The following is a 17,550-nucleotide window of genomic DNA, read 5'->3' on the forward strand; positions in this document are numbered from 1 at the left end:
CTTTGCAGAAACCAGACTCAGAGGTGGCGGCATTCTGCGGACCGGTTGGGGTGAGAGGATAGAGGAGAGGAGAGGAGAGGAGAGGAGAGACAGAGAAAGGCTTGGTGAAACAAAATAAATACAAAAAATACAAAATACAAAATACATACAATACCCTTGTTAGTGCTACATACAATTGTTTTTTTTTTTTTTTTTTTTTGATAATACATTAACCACAGTGATCTAAATATTTTCCAACTGCCATGAGATTAAGACCAGCCTGAGCAACAACAGAGCAAAAGACCTAAATAATGACAACAATTATAACAAAAGCAAAAAGCAAAAGGACATAGAACAAAAATAAATAAATAAATAAATAAAACAAACAAACAAACACAACAACAACAAAAGCAGACAACAACTTGGTTTTGATAGTTAACAGAACAATCTCGTCAATGAGGAGTGGGAGTGTGTGTGTGTGTGTGTGTGTGTGTGTGTGTGTGTGTGTGTGTGTGTGTGTGTGTGTGTGTGTGTGTGTGTGTGTGGTTTGTCCTCTGGATGTGAATGAAACTGTTGTGGGGGGGCCGCAGCACCACCCCGGAGCCCAAGGCCACCAGGGCCGGACGCTGCCACTCCGGCACCCAGCGACCCACCGGATCCAGGGAGGCCCCGACAGCCCCCCCCGGAGAGCCACGCCCCAACCCGGAAGGCACCAGACGGAGCGCGGAGAGAGGACCCCCCCCAGGCCAGAGGGGCCCACAGGAGAAGGATAAAGGGCGCAGAGCCCCGGGCCCCGACCGAGCCGCCAAGCCGGGACCGGCCAGCGCAGCGCCCCCAGGCCACGCGGGCAGGGAGCCCCCCCGGCCCCGACAGCGGAGCCCGCCGCACCCCCGGGGGCCATCCCCCCACCACCCCCCCAACCCCCGGCGGGACAGAGAAGGCCCCAGCCGCCGAGCCCCAGACCAGCCCCCCCCCCAGACCAGGAAGAGCGAAGGCCCAGCCAGGCCCGGCCGGAGGACAGCCACCCCCCCCCCCACCCCATCACCTAATCCCAGCCCACCCACACACTCACACCCAAGCATACGCATACACACACACAGACATACATACACACCCACACAGATACACACACCAAGCATACACATACACACACAGACATACATATCTACATATATACAGACATACGTACATACATTTATATGGTTGGGAGGGGGGTGCCCCCCACTCCCCAGGCCGCCAGCCAGGCCCCCACCAGGCCACTACGGGATCTCGTCCTCCACCAGTCCAACTGTGAATAGGGAGGGAGGACCACTACCCAGCCCCCCCGGAGGTGCCACGCCCGAGCTAGCGTGCCCCCCGCACTCCAGCCGCACCCGCCCCGGAACACGGCGGGACCACAGCGGGAGGTGCTGGGGGGAGCCCCCACCCCCCCCTCCACCCTGTGGGGTGTTGGGTGCATGTGGATGTGTGTATTTGTGTTTTGAAGAGGTGGTGCAATGTGTGTGTCTAGGGTTAGGGTTATGGCATCTGTCTTCCATTAAACGCCATCTCGTCAGCGACGCTATTATATTATTCCTTCTTCTTCCCCTTCCTAACGGGCCTCGCAAAGTCGCCCACCTCATGGCCATCGACTCTGGGGAGCTGCAAATGGGCTTAATATGTCCAGGTGTACTGAAAAAAAAAAGAAAAAAGAAAGAGCTTCAATTATGGGCTAAAAATTCAAATCCACCTTTGAAAAGTCATCTATACAGTATCTGGACTTTATACTGTGAGGATTCAATCAACGCTCTTGCCAAGGCCATCGATAACTGCATGTTTAAGTGGACGTTGACCCGCTTCAATAAGACCTTTGACACCGAGATGCGGTGGCTGAGTGCTTCTCAGTCGTGCTGCTCATCGCTGGGGGTGAAATCTGCATTATGGTTTATGTTTTACAACGACGGTCGGAGGGGATCGATTAAGGTCTCCGTCAATATTGGCCCGGATCTTCAGGCTGGAGGAAATAAAAAAAAAAAACTACATAGAAAATACACATTTTCCCTTTCCCCTCTTCCATGGGAAAATCCTCCATCATTGGAGGAGCTGTGCGTTTTTCCAAAGGCGACTGACGCAACCATCAAAGTCGCTTTGCATGAGAACCACCGGGGAAAATCCAGGAACTTCCTCAAACCGAAAAAAAGGGGGAAAGAAAAGAGCCGAGGCCCGATTTGAACTGGTGCAGTAAGAACTTGATAACGTTGCACTTTGTTTCGTGAAGTTAGACGTCAGTCGCCAGGATTAGCCACATTGATATCCTTAGTGCAACAGAGATGGAAGCTGCTCCAGGCACCGAGCAGCAGAAGAAAAGCTCTTCCTGTAAAACTCTGTCTAACTTTTTACAGAGTGATTCAAGCACATACGTGCACACGACTACACACACATGCACACACACACACACACACACATACTCCCACACTGCAGCTGAATTGTGTATTTTGGTGCAAAATCCAAAATACATGTGAAGTGAATAAATCTCATTGACACTGTCAAGTCCGTGTTTCCACGTTACAGTGGCGAAGGTACGAGGACCAGTAGAAATTGTGTTGCTGTTGTTGCTTTTGTGTAAGGGTTTGTTTATTTTGGTTTCCCTTTCAGCGAAGCTGGAGGAGGAGCTGGAAGAGTCACGAGAGCCACGGTACAGGACACGTTGTTTCTCCGGTACATGAACAAACAGTGTCGACAACTTTAATCCAACTTTACTAATGTCATTAAAAAAATAATAATAATTATGTGATCCACAAATATTTCCGTTTTATTATCTTTCTTCATTCCATTGCTGCAATTTTTTTATTTTTTTTTGGGGGGGAGGGGGGTTAAAAGACACATTTGTGTTTCCACATCACCTCAAGTCCTTCCTATAATAACACACAGGCACTCTTGGTATCCTGCGATAGTCTGCTCTCTTCCACGGCCCTGACATCAGTTCCCCCTGGTGGCGCTCCGGGGTTCCTCCTGATCCTGTGACTGAGAGATCCAGGTCTGATGAACCACATATTCAAGTAGCAATAACCCACTGTGGTGATGTGGCAACCAGGCTGATCGACCAGCGAAAGCTTTAAGTTTCCTTCATTATTGTTTTTTTTGTTTTTTGTTTTACTTTCAAGAACCATGTTAATTTCTTACCCTTGGATGATGATATGCTTCCAGCTTATGCCTCTCCTCCTCCTCCTCCTCCTCCCCCTCCTCCGTCCTTCTTGTTTCGTTGTTTTGCAGCAGCAGAGCGTCGACGCCTGACTTGATCTCACTTTCCTCAAGGGGCAGCTGGAGGAGCTCCAGCTCCTTGTTTCCAGGCGTCAGTGTGAGAATGTGTCTGTCCTCCCACTCTTGTGCAGGCGCAAACCTGCACTGCGTCTCCAGGAGGATGAGGAGGATGAGGAGGATGAGGAGGATGAGGGGGATGAGGAGGATGAGGAGGATGAGGGGGCGGCCCGGGCCAGAGCTGCCAGACTGGAGAAGGTCAAGGTGTTTATTTATTCATTTATTGAGAATATTTGTTCACCAAGGGATTTGCCTGTAGAGAAGTCAAAGTCATATCCCGAAGCTTTAGGTGTGCTGGACAAGTTTAGTTTTTTTTAAAGTTATTTTTTCACCTGTACATGACGAGTGAAATGCAGCAGAAGCAGCAGTTGTGGACAAGAAGTCGTGAGTTTTTGCCAAAAAAAGCGAGAAAAAAAAAGAAGAGTTTGAAACTGGACAACAGCCAAAAGGGATGGATTTTTGTTTCTCCACCACTTTCAGTAGAATTTATTATCTCTGTAACATGAACAGAAACTTGTTTTTGTGTCCCTGAGTTTGTCTAAATTCAGGGAGAAAACTTGTGCAGGAGCTGGATGATGCAAAGGAGCCAGAGAAAAAGTTGGTCCAGGTCAGCAAGGCTCCCAGTGGAGGACAGGAAGCACTGAGGGGTAAACAAGACATATTAGGACTAAAGTCTTACATGTGGCTCAACAGAGCTCTGGAAAAGTCTTAAATGACCTAATTAAGATTTGTAGTCCTCATCAGGATATTCTTAGCAGGAGGAATTGATGTAGACTGTTCTGTACTTGTTGCTTCTAATATAATTTGCGTGTACAAGTTTCAGGTGTGTGTGTGTGTGTGTGTGCAAGGAAGAGGGGCGCAATCTGTTGTGGTTTTTAGAGAAAGAACATTTGTCACACCGTCGTTTCTGCAATGAATCTTCTTCTGTTGACTTAACTACGTTTAATTGTGCACAGTAAAGGTCCTCCTGGTGCCATAATGGGTTGAACTTTGACCTTAATTGTGGAAGACCCCTGGTTTTTACCCCAGTTTGTAGCAGGCAAAACATCAGGCAGAAATGATAGTCGAGTCTGAAGGAAAAGTTTTAACACCACAAACTGTTAAAGGCAACATCACCGGGTACTTCCCTGGCTTTAAATTGAGCCTGAGGTAAATTATAGATTCTAAGCAAAATTAAGACAAATCATTAAATTCCCTTTTCTTACACGATTGAATTCACAATAGTTGGTTTGTTCAGTGTTTCTACATTAACCGTAAAATACAGTGTATGCACAGTACTGAGGTAAAGTTTTAGACTGATTTGTTTACAATGCTTCTTTTCTCCCAACAGCTTAAATCTCATGTGTGAATAATTGGTCACTATACGATCCTTGCTGTAGACTGCCTCCATCCGTGGGTGGGATTCAGCTGAGGGTTCATGCATCCATAAATTGAATAATTATAAAAAACAAGAACAATTTGTGTACTTTATAGGGTTTAGGCTTCTTTCCTACATTTTAAATTAATACATATCCATTAACAGAAACAGAACTGCGTTAAAATTTTGTTTTACTCAACCCCAAATCCTGTTAATATACAATTTTATATTTGCCTTTGTTTAATAGAGAGACAGAAGTTCACTTTTTAAAAAAAAATTTCTGATCGATCTGGAGCTGGAATGCAGACAAATGAAAACATTGTCAGGGTTCATTCAGTCTGTGTTTCATGAAACCCCCCGGTCAAACAACAACAGGCACCCGTCTCATACATCAACATGGAATTTATTCGTCATTTTAGTTTCGGATGAATGCTTCACATTTTGTACAAAAATCATTAGAAAATGCCTGACACTCCCACGATCCCCACCCACCCCCCCCCATCGCTAATCCTCGTCCTGCGGCGTCGCACACCGGAGGACTTCTGCGGAGTCACGCAGGCATCCTGGACCGGCGCCTCCGAATCAATCGAATTACAAATCTACCGTCCGTCCCGCCGAGCGCGGATCCTCGCGAGTCATAACCCGATGATATGGTGACATCTTGTCACATCAACTCATGTAGAGATACAGTAGGATGAGGAGCAAAAGCAGGACCGAGGACCTCCTAAGCTGACCCCCCCCCCCTTCCCCAAATGTCTCTGATGTATGGATACAGTATCACATCAACAACACCATGCATGTTTTCATACACGTGACACGTCATCAGTTATGATTGGTTACGTAGATTTTTAAAAAATGAAAAGAAAAAGATCAGTATCAGTTTAAAATCAACCGATGATTGCAGGAGGGGGGGGGATGGGACTGAAGGAGGGACGAGTGAGTGGAGGCTAATTCTTTCTAGATGTTTTGCTTAATGTACATGCCCAGCACACACACATAAATGGGCTCTCGGCACAAGCGCACGCACACACACACATTTCATTCTGGGTAAACTTGTCACGCCACGCTGGACGGACGGCGACTGCAGGTGAGAGAGGAAACGATAGCGCACGCCTTCAATTAAGATTTTATTAAAACAAATGCAGAGAGGTCCTCCCTCTTAAAACAAGAGAAAGCATGGGGGGGGGGGGGGGGCAGAGAGGCACTTACACAATCACTTTCATTGTACACAGTGCTTGCGCCTGTGTGTATATATGGTGTGTGTCTTTAGAAGAAGACACAGCTACATTATTTTTGTTTCGTTTCTCTCTTTTTTTTTTTCTTTAAATCACACACTCGTGCCCAAAGATGCTCATTTTCACATGGGAGCACTTTTTTTTTTTTCTTTCTTCTTCTTTTTTTTTTCCAGCGGTTGGCACATGTACATGCAAAGCGTCAGTTCGACCCGCACAGGCTAAACTGAGGAGGGGAAAGAAGGGAGGAAAAGGAAGGAAAGAAGAAGACAGACGTGTATGTGAACACACAAACGCACACAGACGGGCTCTTGAACACTTTTGAGCGTTTTTCAAAAAAAAACAAAAAAACACTCCCCCCTGCATTTGTGATTCTTGTTCCTGACCCCTCCCTCCCTCCATCCCTCCTCGTGTCACATGTATGTAGCAGCATCAGAGGAGCCCTCTGATTGGCAGGCGTGTCAAGTCAGTCAGTTTCGAGGATGAGGGGCGGCTGCTCGTTCTCCTCCTCTAAGCGTAAGTCATTGAGGTCGTCTTCGAGCCCCGCGCCCCCGACGGCGCCTTGTTCTTCACAGTAACCTAAGAGACACGTTGGGGAGTTAGACGTCCACACGAATGGGAAGTGACAGATATTCACATAGGGAAATTGTTCTTCTTCTTTTTTTTGTTTTGTTTGGGTGCACTCCAGACGAGCCACTTACCACCCCCCCCCCCCCCCACAACATTTTATAACAGACGGGCACGAAATCTTCACGCACAAACATCTACTACACCACAGTGACACATTTAAAAAAAAAAAAAAAAAAACAACAACATGGTAACACTTTACTAAATGGGTCCATAAATTCCTAACAATTTCCTCAGGAGTCTTTTAAAAAGAGGGAAATGTAAATATTTATTAACTAACTAAATAACTGTAAAGAATTCACACAAGGATCACGCAGGGTTAGAATAGATTATGCCTTTAAAAGTAGAGGGAACCACCATTTTTCTGTGAAATTGTCAATTAAAGCCCATGTTTCGTTTTATTGCTTTAGCTCGCAGTGGAGTTCAAATTCAGTGCGTTGCAATGAAAGGCGTTTTTAATATTTTAGCATCCCCAGGGACATGCAGGAAAAAGCCCAGTTAATAAAAAAAAAAAAACTAATCCAAGGCCGCATTGACACGAAAACATTTAAAGTCAAAATTCATCTCGAGGCTTTCTCCCCCCCCCCCCCCCAACTTAAAATTGCTGCTGTGTAAATGGGCCCTAAATGTAATATACAGCCCGACGGGGCGCCGCTCCAAATAACTTAAAATATAGTCAAAGAGGCGAGTTAATGTGTTATAATTGATTGGGTTTTAAATAAAGCTCTGCCCCAAAACATATCGTTCAAAACTCCCAACTGCTTGAAAACATAAATTAAAATAACAGAATTTTGTTCCATCGAACTCCAATAGACAGATAAAGAGAAAACCATGAGGAAACTATGGACCGCTGAAATAAAGTGTTACTTGTGAATATACCTTTAGTGACAGCTGCACTGTAGGTTTGGGCCACAAGTGGGCGGTCATGTGACCCCTGCTCAAGGATCTCATTGGAGGGCTCAGCACTGCCGTCTAACCTGAGGTCAGTGACACAATCTCTCAGATCAACCGTCACAAATCACGATCCCCCATTACCGACCTGTGCATCATCACCCTTCATCGGACACATGCGCTCTGTATTTACTGGGAGAGTGTGTGTGTGTGTGTGTGAGTGTGTGTGTGTGTGAGCGTGTGTGTGTTACCTGTGCTGCTTCATCAGCGTGCATTCGCCTCCCTCCTGCGGGTCCAGATTGTACAAGTACAGGTAACCATCAGCCGCCGCTACCAACAGTCTGGGAATCTTTTGAATCCTGATTTGAAACACAGAAAAAAAAAAAAAAAGTTATTTTTTTTTAGCTTATTGAATGAAGAAGTGCAGTTTTTGCTGTAAATGCGACGTTACGCAACTCATGAACTTAACTGGTAAAACCCCACACTGATCAAAATCTACTGAAATGAATAAACTTTTCAGTGTTTAGAAATTGTGTGAAGCAGCAGTGACTTGTGGGAATTTGAAGGAAAAGGGAAGTGATTCATGTCGGACAGCAGCAGTGGAATTTTCTTTTTTTGGGGGGGGGGGTTAAAAATAGCTAAAAATCTCAGCTGGCGTGAGCAGCATGACGGGGCGCTTTTTAGCCGACTCACTCATCACGAGGCAAAAACCCGGGAAACAAATAGGTCGGCGATTGTCGTTTTGCGGTTTTGTGTGCGAGATTCTTGTCTGAGCGCAGTGACGCCGTCTCACTCCTTCTCAATAACCATCTTCGGCCGCACAGCAGAGTCTTACTTCCGCGCTTCTGCGAGCCAAGTGCTCAATTACAGCCGAGTGGGCCAAATCTCGTGTCGGCAAACAAAACGACGACCGGCGGCGAGCGATGCCTGTGCGGGACCGCACGCACACGTTAAGAAGTCGCAAGTCGCAGTTTATTTCTGGACGAGTTAACATGATGATTTGGTGCGAATTTCTCGAGGTCAACGACGCGAGACAAACTCATTATGGCAACGTTGCGCAATCGGGTGGAAAGAGCAACTTACTTCCCACACAAGGGAGTTGTTGTTGTTGTTTTGCTCGGCGAAAACACACCGGGAGCAGTTTTGAACAAGCAGCCCAGGCAAACATATGAAGTCACTATCATCAGTGAGAAGTTTGTATTTCAATTCACTTTATTTGCTCAAAGATAAACTCAGTTATGCAACAACCACCTCACAGAGGACGCAACATAGAAAAATGATGTTTTCCTGTATCCATCATTAGTTGAATTCTATTTAGTTTCACATTGATTTGAATTACCACGATTGAGCTGGAAGAAACCTATGAGTAATGCATGTGCATTGTATTTTGTTTATACTCACACAGCTAAGGCGCAGATGTTCTTGTGTCCGCAGAAAGGCAGGCGCACGGTGGCGAACGCCCGCCCCTGGGTGAACATTTCCGTGACCTGAGAGGGCAGGTAGGTGGTGGAGGCCATCAGCACCTTCCCCAGGAAGCCTCCCCAGGTGGCGGGCTCCTCCGCGGGCCTGTGTGCACACACACACACACACACACACACACACGTGAGACATCTGGGTTTTGTTTGGGGAAGGGGAGGGGGGGGTGGGGGGGCGGAGAAGGATGCATACCGTAGATCCGTGTGCACGCGATAGAGCGCCTTCTCAAAGAAAAAAACAAAGAAAGGACGGTACGTACACATACTTCTCTTTCTGTGTCTCAAGTTTGAAGATGTGGACCGTCTCTGTGTTACTGGAGGCGGACAGGTACAGACCCTCCATGCTGAACGCCAGAGAACAGATGCTCACGCACCTGGAACACACGAGGACGGGGGAGCTGGTGAACCTGAACGCACCAAACGCAACTTGCCGAGATTCTCTCCGGGAGCTTTTCGGTCGTACCTCTTGACTCCCCGTCGAAACTCGAACAGCTTCTGTCCCTCGGGGATGGAGAAGACGCGGATGACCGTGCCCTGGAGGGAGTGGACGACACGACAGGGATTTGGGACCCTCGCGTATATCTAGTGAAAAAGCCACACATCTGTATGGGTGCGGTCGCCGCTCTTACCTTCTCCGAGGCGGTGGCCAGTTTAGTTCCGCTCGCGTCAAAAGCCAGAGCCGCCAACGGGCTGTCGTGGGCTGGAATCATATTCGCCGCTCGCTGGGAAACAAAAAAAAGAGCTCCAATTAAAAAAAAAAATAATAATGTGTTGCTCGCTACCAGAGAAAAGAAAAAAAAAGGCGATCACCTACCAGGTTCACTGTGTCAAAAACCTGCACTTCGCCTATTGTTGCACTGCCTGGATACGCCAGGTAACAGTTATCATTACTGATGGAGAGGGCACACAGTCCTGCAGGGGGGCAAACACAAGCTGGGTAAACAAAGAACAATGCAGTTGATCTCGTCTGAACTCATAAAAACAAATCCGTCAGATCGTGGTTGCAATAGTAGTGTCAGCCTGGGTGGCTTATCTGCACCGTGGAGGTCAAAGTACTCCGACGGTCAAAAAGAGGTTTCGGGCGTTTTTCATCCTCGTGTCTTACGTCACCAGTAAGGAGATCCTGTATTGATCAGGCTGACCTGAAGGGTTGGGCGGAGTCTCTCTGATGGTGTGCAGCACTTTCATGTCCCGGATGTTGTGGATGTAAAGCGACTCCTCCAGACACACTATCAGCCTCTGCACAGGGAACACATGATGCACTGTAGACGTCAAGTCTGGGAAGGCCTCCGGGTCTCACTGCGAGCTCCAGAGCCCCCCCCCACACCCCCTTTAACTTTCCTACCTGTCTGTTGAGCTTGACGGCCAGTATGGTGTTGGAATAGGAGTAGTTGCAGATCTCGGTTCCCTTCTTGAAGTGGCAGACTTTGAGCTTCCGGGGAGCCTTCAGGCTCACGATGGCCACCAGGCTGCTGGAGAACAGGCGCTCCACGATGCACACGTCCTCGGTGTCGGCTGCAGAGGTGCACACACACACACACAAACCGGCGAAACACGTCACCTCACCGTGCCAAACGCAGAGCCCACAGCCAAGTACTTATTGGAGGAGGAAATATACATAAACGCATGTGCTTATAACGATACTGAGGTGACAAAAAAAAAAAAAATGGATTGGTGAAGGCTTTTGCAGCTTTCTGTTGGGAAACCAAAACCACACGGTCCCATTTCAAGTCCAGGTTGGGCTTTGAGAGCTTCTCTGTGGGGAGCATGCGTGTTCTTCCTGTGGATACTTTCCTCCCACAGTCCCCAAAAAACAACAACATGCACTTGAGGATAATTGGTCGCTCTAAAGTGGTAGGCTTTGAATGCGAGTGTGTGATTGTCTGTCTGTCTCTGTGTGTTTGCAGTGTGATGGACTGGTGACGTGTCCATGGTGTACCCTGCCTCCGCCCATTGTCAGCTCCAGTGGTTCCAGCGCCCCGTGACCCTAAGTTGGATAGAACGGTATAGAAGATGGATGGATGGATGAACACTCACACACACACACACAATGTACTTCGCGAGAATGGCTTGAGCAAACACGAGCCAAACAAACAATGAAGCGCGAGTTCCCTTCCTTTGGCTTCCTCTTTTGTGCCGGAGCTGTTGATCGTCTTAAAACTGCTGCAGAAATGAAAATGGGACTCTTTGTTTGAAAGACGCCTCTGTTGACCGTCAGCTATTGGTGAAGGTGTTTCTTTTATAGATTGCATTACGCTACACGTGGGTTATGCCAGGACACATCCCGAGATGCACCGTTGAGCAACTGCTGATTAACACAACATTTGATCAAATATGCCCACGTCCCCTCAAAAAAATCCTTCTCCTACCAAACATATGCAAGCTTCTTGTTAATTCCTCAAAGCCGACGACAAAGCTGCTAAAAACCCGTCTGAGCACCCAACTGAAAAATGCCGCCGCAAAGAACGAGACCCAATGTGAACTTTACCAGCATGTACGGAGCCTTTTTTTGGAAAACAAATTCAAACTTAATGTCCACGGTACCAGAGCGATTCCACTATCGAGTTGCTAAATTTACTATATGCGAGGTCAAGCAACTACTGAACCAGCATACATGACAAGAACGTTTCTATCTACCACTTAAATAAATGAGATGACAAGTGTTGTTTGATAGGCGACTGTAAGCCAGCAGCGATGTGCGACGCCCAACAGAATCAATACAACTCTTGATGTTGCAGATTGGACAATAGTATAAAAGTGCAAGAGAAGATTATGACAAATATATAGGACGTAATCCAATTTTGATGTGGACGCTCACTGTTGGAAGAATATGAGAGAAGTGCTGACAAGATACCATTGATATTCAAAATAAAAGCCTCATAGTGCGCCCAGACGGCATGCAATTAACAAAATATGACGATAAACATTACTGTGCAATAATTGAACCAAACTGGCTTTTGTCGAACAATACGAAACGTATTTTGCGCTCTGCGCACAAACGAGTGGGCAGATGGCAACTGAAGGCAGGGATGTTGCTTACGCAATACTTACTACATTCATAGATCTGCTCCAATTTGTCCACAGAGGACAGGGAGAAAAACTTGTATCCCGATTTGGTGCCAACAGCCAAGGACCTGCACAGATACAACAGACAGAGAGATTGGGCGCTGCAGTGAGCATGCAACCACACATTTGGGCTGAAGAATGAAAGTGAATATTGATGAATGAAGTCAGTGATCGTTATTCCAGTGGCCAGAGGCTTTTTTTTTTTTTTTACTGTGAACATCAGCAGGATCAGCCTGTTGGACTGACTTCAGAGTCTGAGCCACTGGACCAGCAACATGTGGGGAGGCACATCCTGGCTGTGGTCACACGACTTGGTCTGTTTTTTTTGCAATAACCACACCAGCCTTGTACAGTTTTGAACAGAAATCAGTATATTTCGCCAAATTCTCTCAACGTGCTTTACTTTAATATTTAAAAAGAAAAAGAGGTTTTAACTTTTACAGATATAAGTCGATTGTAACTACATAATAAACACTTGCAGAGGCTAAACCACTTAAGATACTATGTGAATTTAATGTGCATAAAACAAAGACATCCTCAGAAGAGCCGTGTTAAAAAAAAAAAAACAACAAAAAAAGTTCCACGACACCTAATCCACATGTTTGTGTATTGTGGCTAAAGTTAGCCCCATGACCACTCAGCATCATGCTAGCCGCAAACCTGCGCCACCGACGAGTTAAATAACTGTAAAAATGGGTCGTTCGTTATCCGACCGGCGTCGCCCTCCGTCGGTAAGTGTTTCTTATCAAGGAGTCCGCGTTAAACACGTTTCACGTCGAGCTCTCGGGAGCCCGCAACGCGGCCAGACGCGGAGCTAGCCCGCGTTAGCGGGTACGGTACAAGGCCGTCGGGTCCGCTGCCAGTCCCCGGCCCGGCCTTACGTGTTGTCCTGGTTGAAGTTGGCGAAGAGGAGCTGGCTGCCGCCAGCGTCCCCGCTCTGACTGGCCAGGTTCATGGGCTCGGCACCATCCAAAAAAGCTCCCGGGGGGGCGGGAAAGAGCAGCTCGCCGGACCGGGACGTGCTGGGTGATCAGGGCCAGGCGCTGGGCTTTTCAGGGAGCCATCGCTTTCGTCCACAGTGCCGCTGTAGTGATTGTTGTTGTTTTACATGGGGGCCGCTTCACCCCCTCAGCGCGCATGCGCAGAGCACGCAGCGTGCCGCACGTTTAAAGGGACAGGACAACACCCCCCCCCGGCTCGCTCCCACACTCTCACGAGGACCCTCCACACGGGAGACGCGCCACGACCCTGGAGCTCCGTCCTGAACTCAATAAATATAACACTGTCTGTATTTCTCTCTCAGACTCTGTAAGCGTCTGCTGCAAGGAGATGTTTAGCAACACTCGAAAAGTCCCCACTTTCCAGTTCCTCTATGGTTTTATGTACCAGCGCCCCCTCTTGGGAAGTTTAACAATTACAGATATTTGTTTTTAACTGCATCTCATCACAAGTGTTAAAGTAATTATAGAAGCGGTATTTGAACATACTATTGGTACTATTCATTAACCATTACTGTAAACTTTTTTTGCTTGAATGAAATAGCCATCACTTATTCTACACTGCTCCATCCTGTGCACGCTGGAGCCAACCCCAGGATGCACCCAGGGGGGGGGAAAGAGGGACACACTCACATTCACAAGTAGAGACAATTTAGGGTAATCAATTGACCTCACAGGTATATATTGATGAGGGTGTCTCGTGTTTAAAAAGCTGAAACATGCCCCGATTCGAAGGTACACTACTGATGACCTGTCACAAATTTGCATCAATCCCATATCTCAGACACAACTCTCATGCCACTCTCTCAAATGGTCAACTTTATGTGGTGACCATCTTTTGGCACAAAGAATAATTTAACAGCATGTTTAATGATGCACACACACAGGGAGAACATGCAACTCTGCACAGAAAGGCCTGTGAGGCAGGAGGACTAACCACTGGCCCAGATCAAATATTTATTGTTAAATTAGATATACAGATTTGCAGCTCATGAAGTGACTTTAGTAGTTTATGATTAAGTGACAAAAGTCAGTGTTTTATGCTTTTCAATCACAGTTTGTTTTTCAAAAGTTCCAGTGAGTCCGCATTACTATTTTCTTTCCAATATGCCGTAATCTGGCTGGATATCACAGCAGTAATTAAAAATCTCTGTGGTGGCAGAGTCCTGGAGATTGTTAAAATATTCCTGGAAATGCTTTTGACCCGGAGAAGACCTCCACCAGAGTTCCCTGTGACGTTTTACGGACTTTGGAATGTTGAGGCCACATTTTGGGAGAGTTATCTTTGCAGGCTGGAAGCCTCCGTCGTGACAGACAGCGGCGTTTGGATTACTTTGTGAAAAGCTCCAAATAAAGCTGCTCCTCATCCACATGGGAAATGAGACAAGTGAGGTGGTTTTACGCTTTTATCAGGATCACGAAGCCTTTGGGTTGCCTTATATTGGAGAGAAGAAACCCTGAGATCGGCCTTGAACGTGTGCCTGAGGAAGTGGCAGTGGAAACAATGACGGTTTTAATTTAATTTTGCACATTGAAGACCATGTCAGGAAGACACTTAGATCCAGATTTTGATTTTTGTATTGCCTTTTCCTATAGGATTCATCTAACACACACGACATATGAAGATAAATCCCACCTATATTACCCACACCTGCATACCAAATAACATGCAGCTCAAGAAGTAATCATACTGTATATGTGAGATCTATAAGAAGTGCACCTGTCATGTATGCATTTATGTGATAATATTCATTTTGTTCAGGAATCAGGAGCAATGCGCATCCATAACATAGCACAACATTGAATATAAAGGGGAAATGTTAGAACTAAATGCACATATCTGTTTTGTCAACTGGCCTCTGTTTTTTTTAATCATATGTGATAACATATAATGAATCAATTAAAGTATGCTGCAGACTGAATGAAATTCCATATATGTCTAAGATGCTCCACAAGGTATAGAATTATTGTCACAAACTCATAAATGATGCATCAGGTCTTGTTACATAACGGCAGATATTTAAATCAAATCTTCTCCAGTCGTTTGAGCATCGCTGTTGTTCAAGGATCCACAGTGATCGTTTCCTCCATGACCTGTCCTGCTGTATCATGGGCATGACTGTCACGACTTCTACTCGATTTACGCTCCAACCAACCGCCAACAACTCCGGCGGTTACAGAGACACGGTTTGAGGCGTGGGACGGGGGAGTAAACGGCGGGCGAGGCATCGACTGAGACGTAATTCTGAGTGTGAGTCACGGTTATTTGTGTGTGTATCAGTTTCATTGGAGTTTCAGGTGTAAGTCTGAGCATGTCGGAGTCTTTTGCAGACATGTGCTCATCCGATGAGCACGATCGACCAGAACAAAAGGAGGGGAGATGTGGAGTGGGCGAAAAAAAACAAAAAAAAGCAGGGACAAGATAGTAAGAAAGTAGTTTTATAGAAGAATTTATAATCAAATAAATACTTAAAAGCAATCAGGATTTGATAGGCGCCAAATGTTAGAGGACAAACTAATATTCATAAGGATGTTGTTGTTTTTGAAGTATAAATTAGCCTGTTTGCCATCCGGACTCAGCTGTGTGACCTGTTTGGTCCAGTTCACTGTTTCCAGGTCTGTCAGCACAGGCAGGGGTCCGGAGCACAGCTTCCAAAAAAAAAAAAATAGAAGATGGACAGAGACACTCAAGAAGACGGGCTCTGGGAAAATAAAGAACAAAAGGGCAATAGCAGCATTTCCCAGCTTCGAAATGTACTTTTAAAGCAAAACTTCTATATGAAGCGCTGCAAAGATATTACATGCATGTGTGTATTTTCTTTAAGAGGTCTGGAAATAAAGTGTTTTCTGTTCAATACACTTTCCTGTCATTTTTTTCTCCTTTTTTTTTTTTATCAAGTGGATTTTTTTTTTCTTCCCCTCGCACTTTTTGGGCGTTATGATGTTATTTACGTGCACAAATGTTGGTGAACTTGCAACAGTCCTTGACATGGAGTCTTATCTCCAGACACAGCTGCGGGGAGCGGGGGGGGGGGGGGGGGGGGGGGGGGGGGTAAATGTGTAACGTGTTTTGCTCCCAGCGAGGAAACTTGTTTGGATATCTGTGTGTGTTTGCATAATGCATCTGTTCTTTCTCACACAGCTGCCGCACCGTGCCACAAAGGGCTTCTGGTGGGCACTGTTATTGTTGGATAATATTTAATTTTCCGTTGACGCGCGTGTTTGCAGGGAAGGTGAACAGGATCTGTAAGAATAATGAACACGCACGCGACTGTGTGATTGATTAAAATCAAAGCCCACTTATTGACAGAATGTGCCAACTATCACTGGACCTGAATTGTCTAAACTTTAACCTAAAACAACATGATGACTGTTAAAAAAAAACCGCACCAAACATTGTGTAATCCAGCTTTTAAGTCACCCACAAGGAGAGTGTGTAGTGTGCAGTGAGTTTACACTCTCTCTCTCTCTCTCTCTCTCACACACACACACACACACACACACACACACACACACACACACACACACACACACGCACGCACAAACACACAGACACTATAGATGACATGTTTACCTTGTTCGTCTGTGGAGATCAATGACTTGCATTGCTCCAAGAACACTGCAGTCCCTGAACGCAACACAGTGAATGATTGTACTTTATACATGAAGGACAAACAGTCCCGCTTCAATCATCAGTCAGCTTGAAAACACATTACAAAAGTGACGTTTTTTTGTCTGGAAAAAAAAAAAGAAAATAAAGATTTTGTTACCTTGGAAGGCGCATGGTTTCACAACCGTACAGCAAACAATATTTTTTTTACTGCCGTGGGCTGATGGAGCCAGTTTGAACATATTGACCTCGTATAAAGTCCAAACATAATGTTCAGTGTTTCCCAAACTGTGTGCTTCACCCTCTCTGCAAAATGTCACCTTCAGAAGAGAGGCAGGAAAATAAGCAGTAGAGTCATTAAACACTCGTTTTTAAGTGTGACCATTCCATACATAACCCATAACCATCTTTAAAGAAAAAGCATAGGTATTAACTGTATCGCAAGTCCATCATATTGCAGTTTCGTTTTTAGCAATGAGTTACATGTTCAAGATACACTTTTGCTTTTAACATATCTGAATTATTATGTATGGCGAAATGCAAAGCAATGCTTCCCTTCAGACAAAAAGAGTTACAATTACAATTTGCTCATTTATCTGTCGTGCACATTTGGAACAAACTGTCAAAGTGTAACAACACTAAGCAAATCTATAATAATCAAAACAACAATGAAAACCACAATTTGACTAAATATGTAAATGAAATCTCTTATTACCATTGAGGATATACGTTCACAAATTATACAAATAATAAGTCATTCTTCTGAAAAGAACAAATACTGAGATGTTCTCAATGGACGCAAACGTTAAATTGTTTCAAGTAAAGGCATAACATAGTCCAAAACTATTATCTCCAAAACTATTCAAAGTACTAGTTACTTTTTAATCCATTGCATTTTGTTACAGGCATCGTATAAAGCACATTTTTTTCATGAAAATGCACAACAATCAACGCAAACATGGAGAATAAACCAATTGGCAATACATTTCATTTCCTATGGGGTATAAGTTCGAGTAAA

The 17,550-nt window shown here is 45.5% G+C and overlaps 1 protein-coding gene across 2 annotated transcripts; it reads right to left on the minus strand.

The window, feature by feature from the left end:
- Positions 1 to 5,141: 5,141 nt before the first annotated feature.
- On the minus strand, positions 5,142 to 13,040 carry wipi2 (WD repeat domain, phosphoinositide interacting 2). Of its 2 annotated transcripts, XM_080512054.1 has the most exons (12): positions 12,806 to 13,040; positions 11,910 to 11,992; positions 10,204 to 10,373; positions 10,001 to 10,097; positions 9,673 to 9,770; positions 9,488 to 9,580; positions 9,322 to 9,392; positions 9,119 to 9,232; positions 8,785 to 8,949; positions 7,635 to 7,742; positions 7,372 to 7,469; positions 5,142 to 6,444 (listed from the first exon to the last, which is right to left on the minus strand). In XM_080512054.1, the coding sequence occupies exons 1-12, from the start codon at positions 12,877 to 12,879 to the stop codon at positions 6,332 to 6,334; spliced, it is 1,284 nt and encodes a 427-aa protein (XP_080368180.1). In that variant the 5' UTR covers positions 12,880 to 13,040; the 3' UTR covers positions 5,142 to 6,331. The 2 variants fall into 2 exon arrangements, with proteins under 2 accessions (XP_080368180.1, XP_080368181.1); XM_080512055.1 differs by lacking the exon at positions 7,372 to 7,469 and having other exon boundaries at positions 6,309 to 6,444.
- Between the last annotated feature and the right edge of the window lie 4,510 nt (positions 13,041 to 17,550).

The sequence above is a fragment of the Blennius ocellaris genome (assembly GCF_963422515.1).
Source record: "Blennius ocellaris genome assembly, chromosome: 16".
In the NCBI taxonomy this organism is placed as follows: domain Eukaryota; kingdom Metazoa; phylum Chordata; class Actinopteri; order Blenniiformes; family Blenniidae; genus Blennius; species Blennius ocellaris.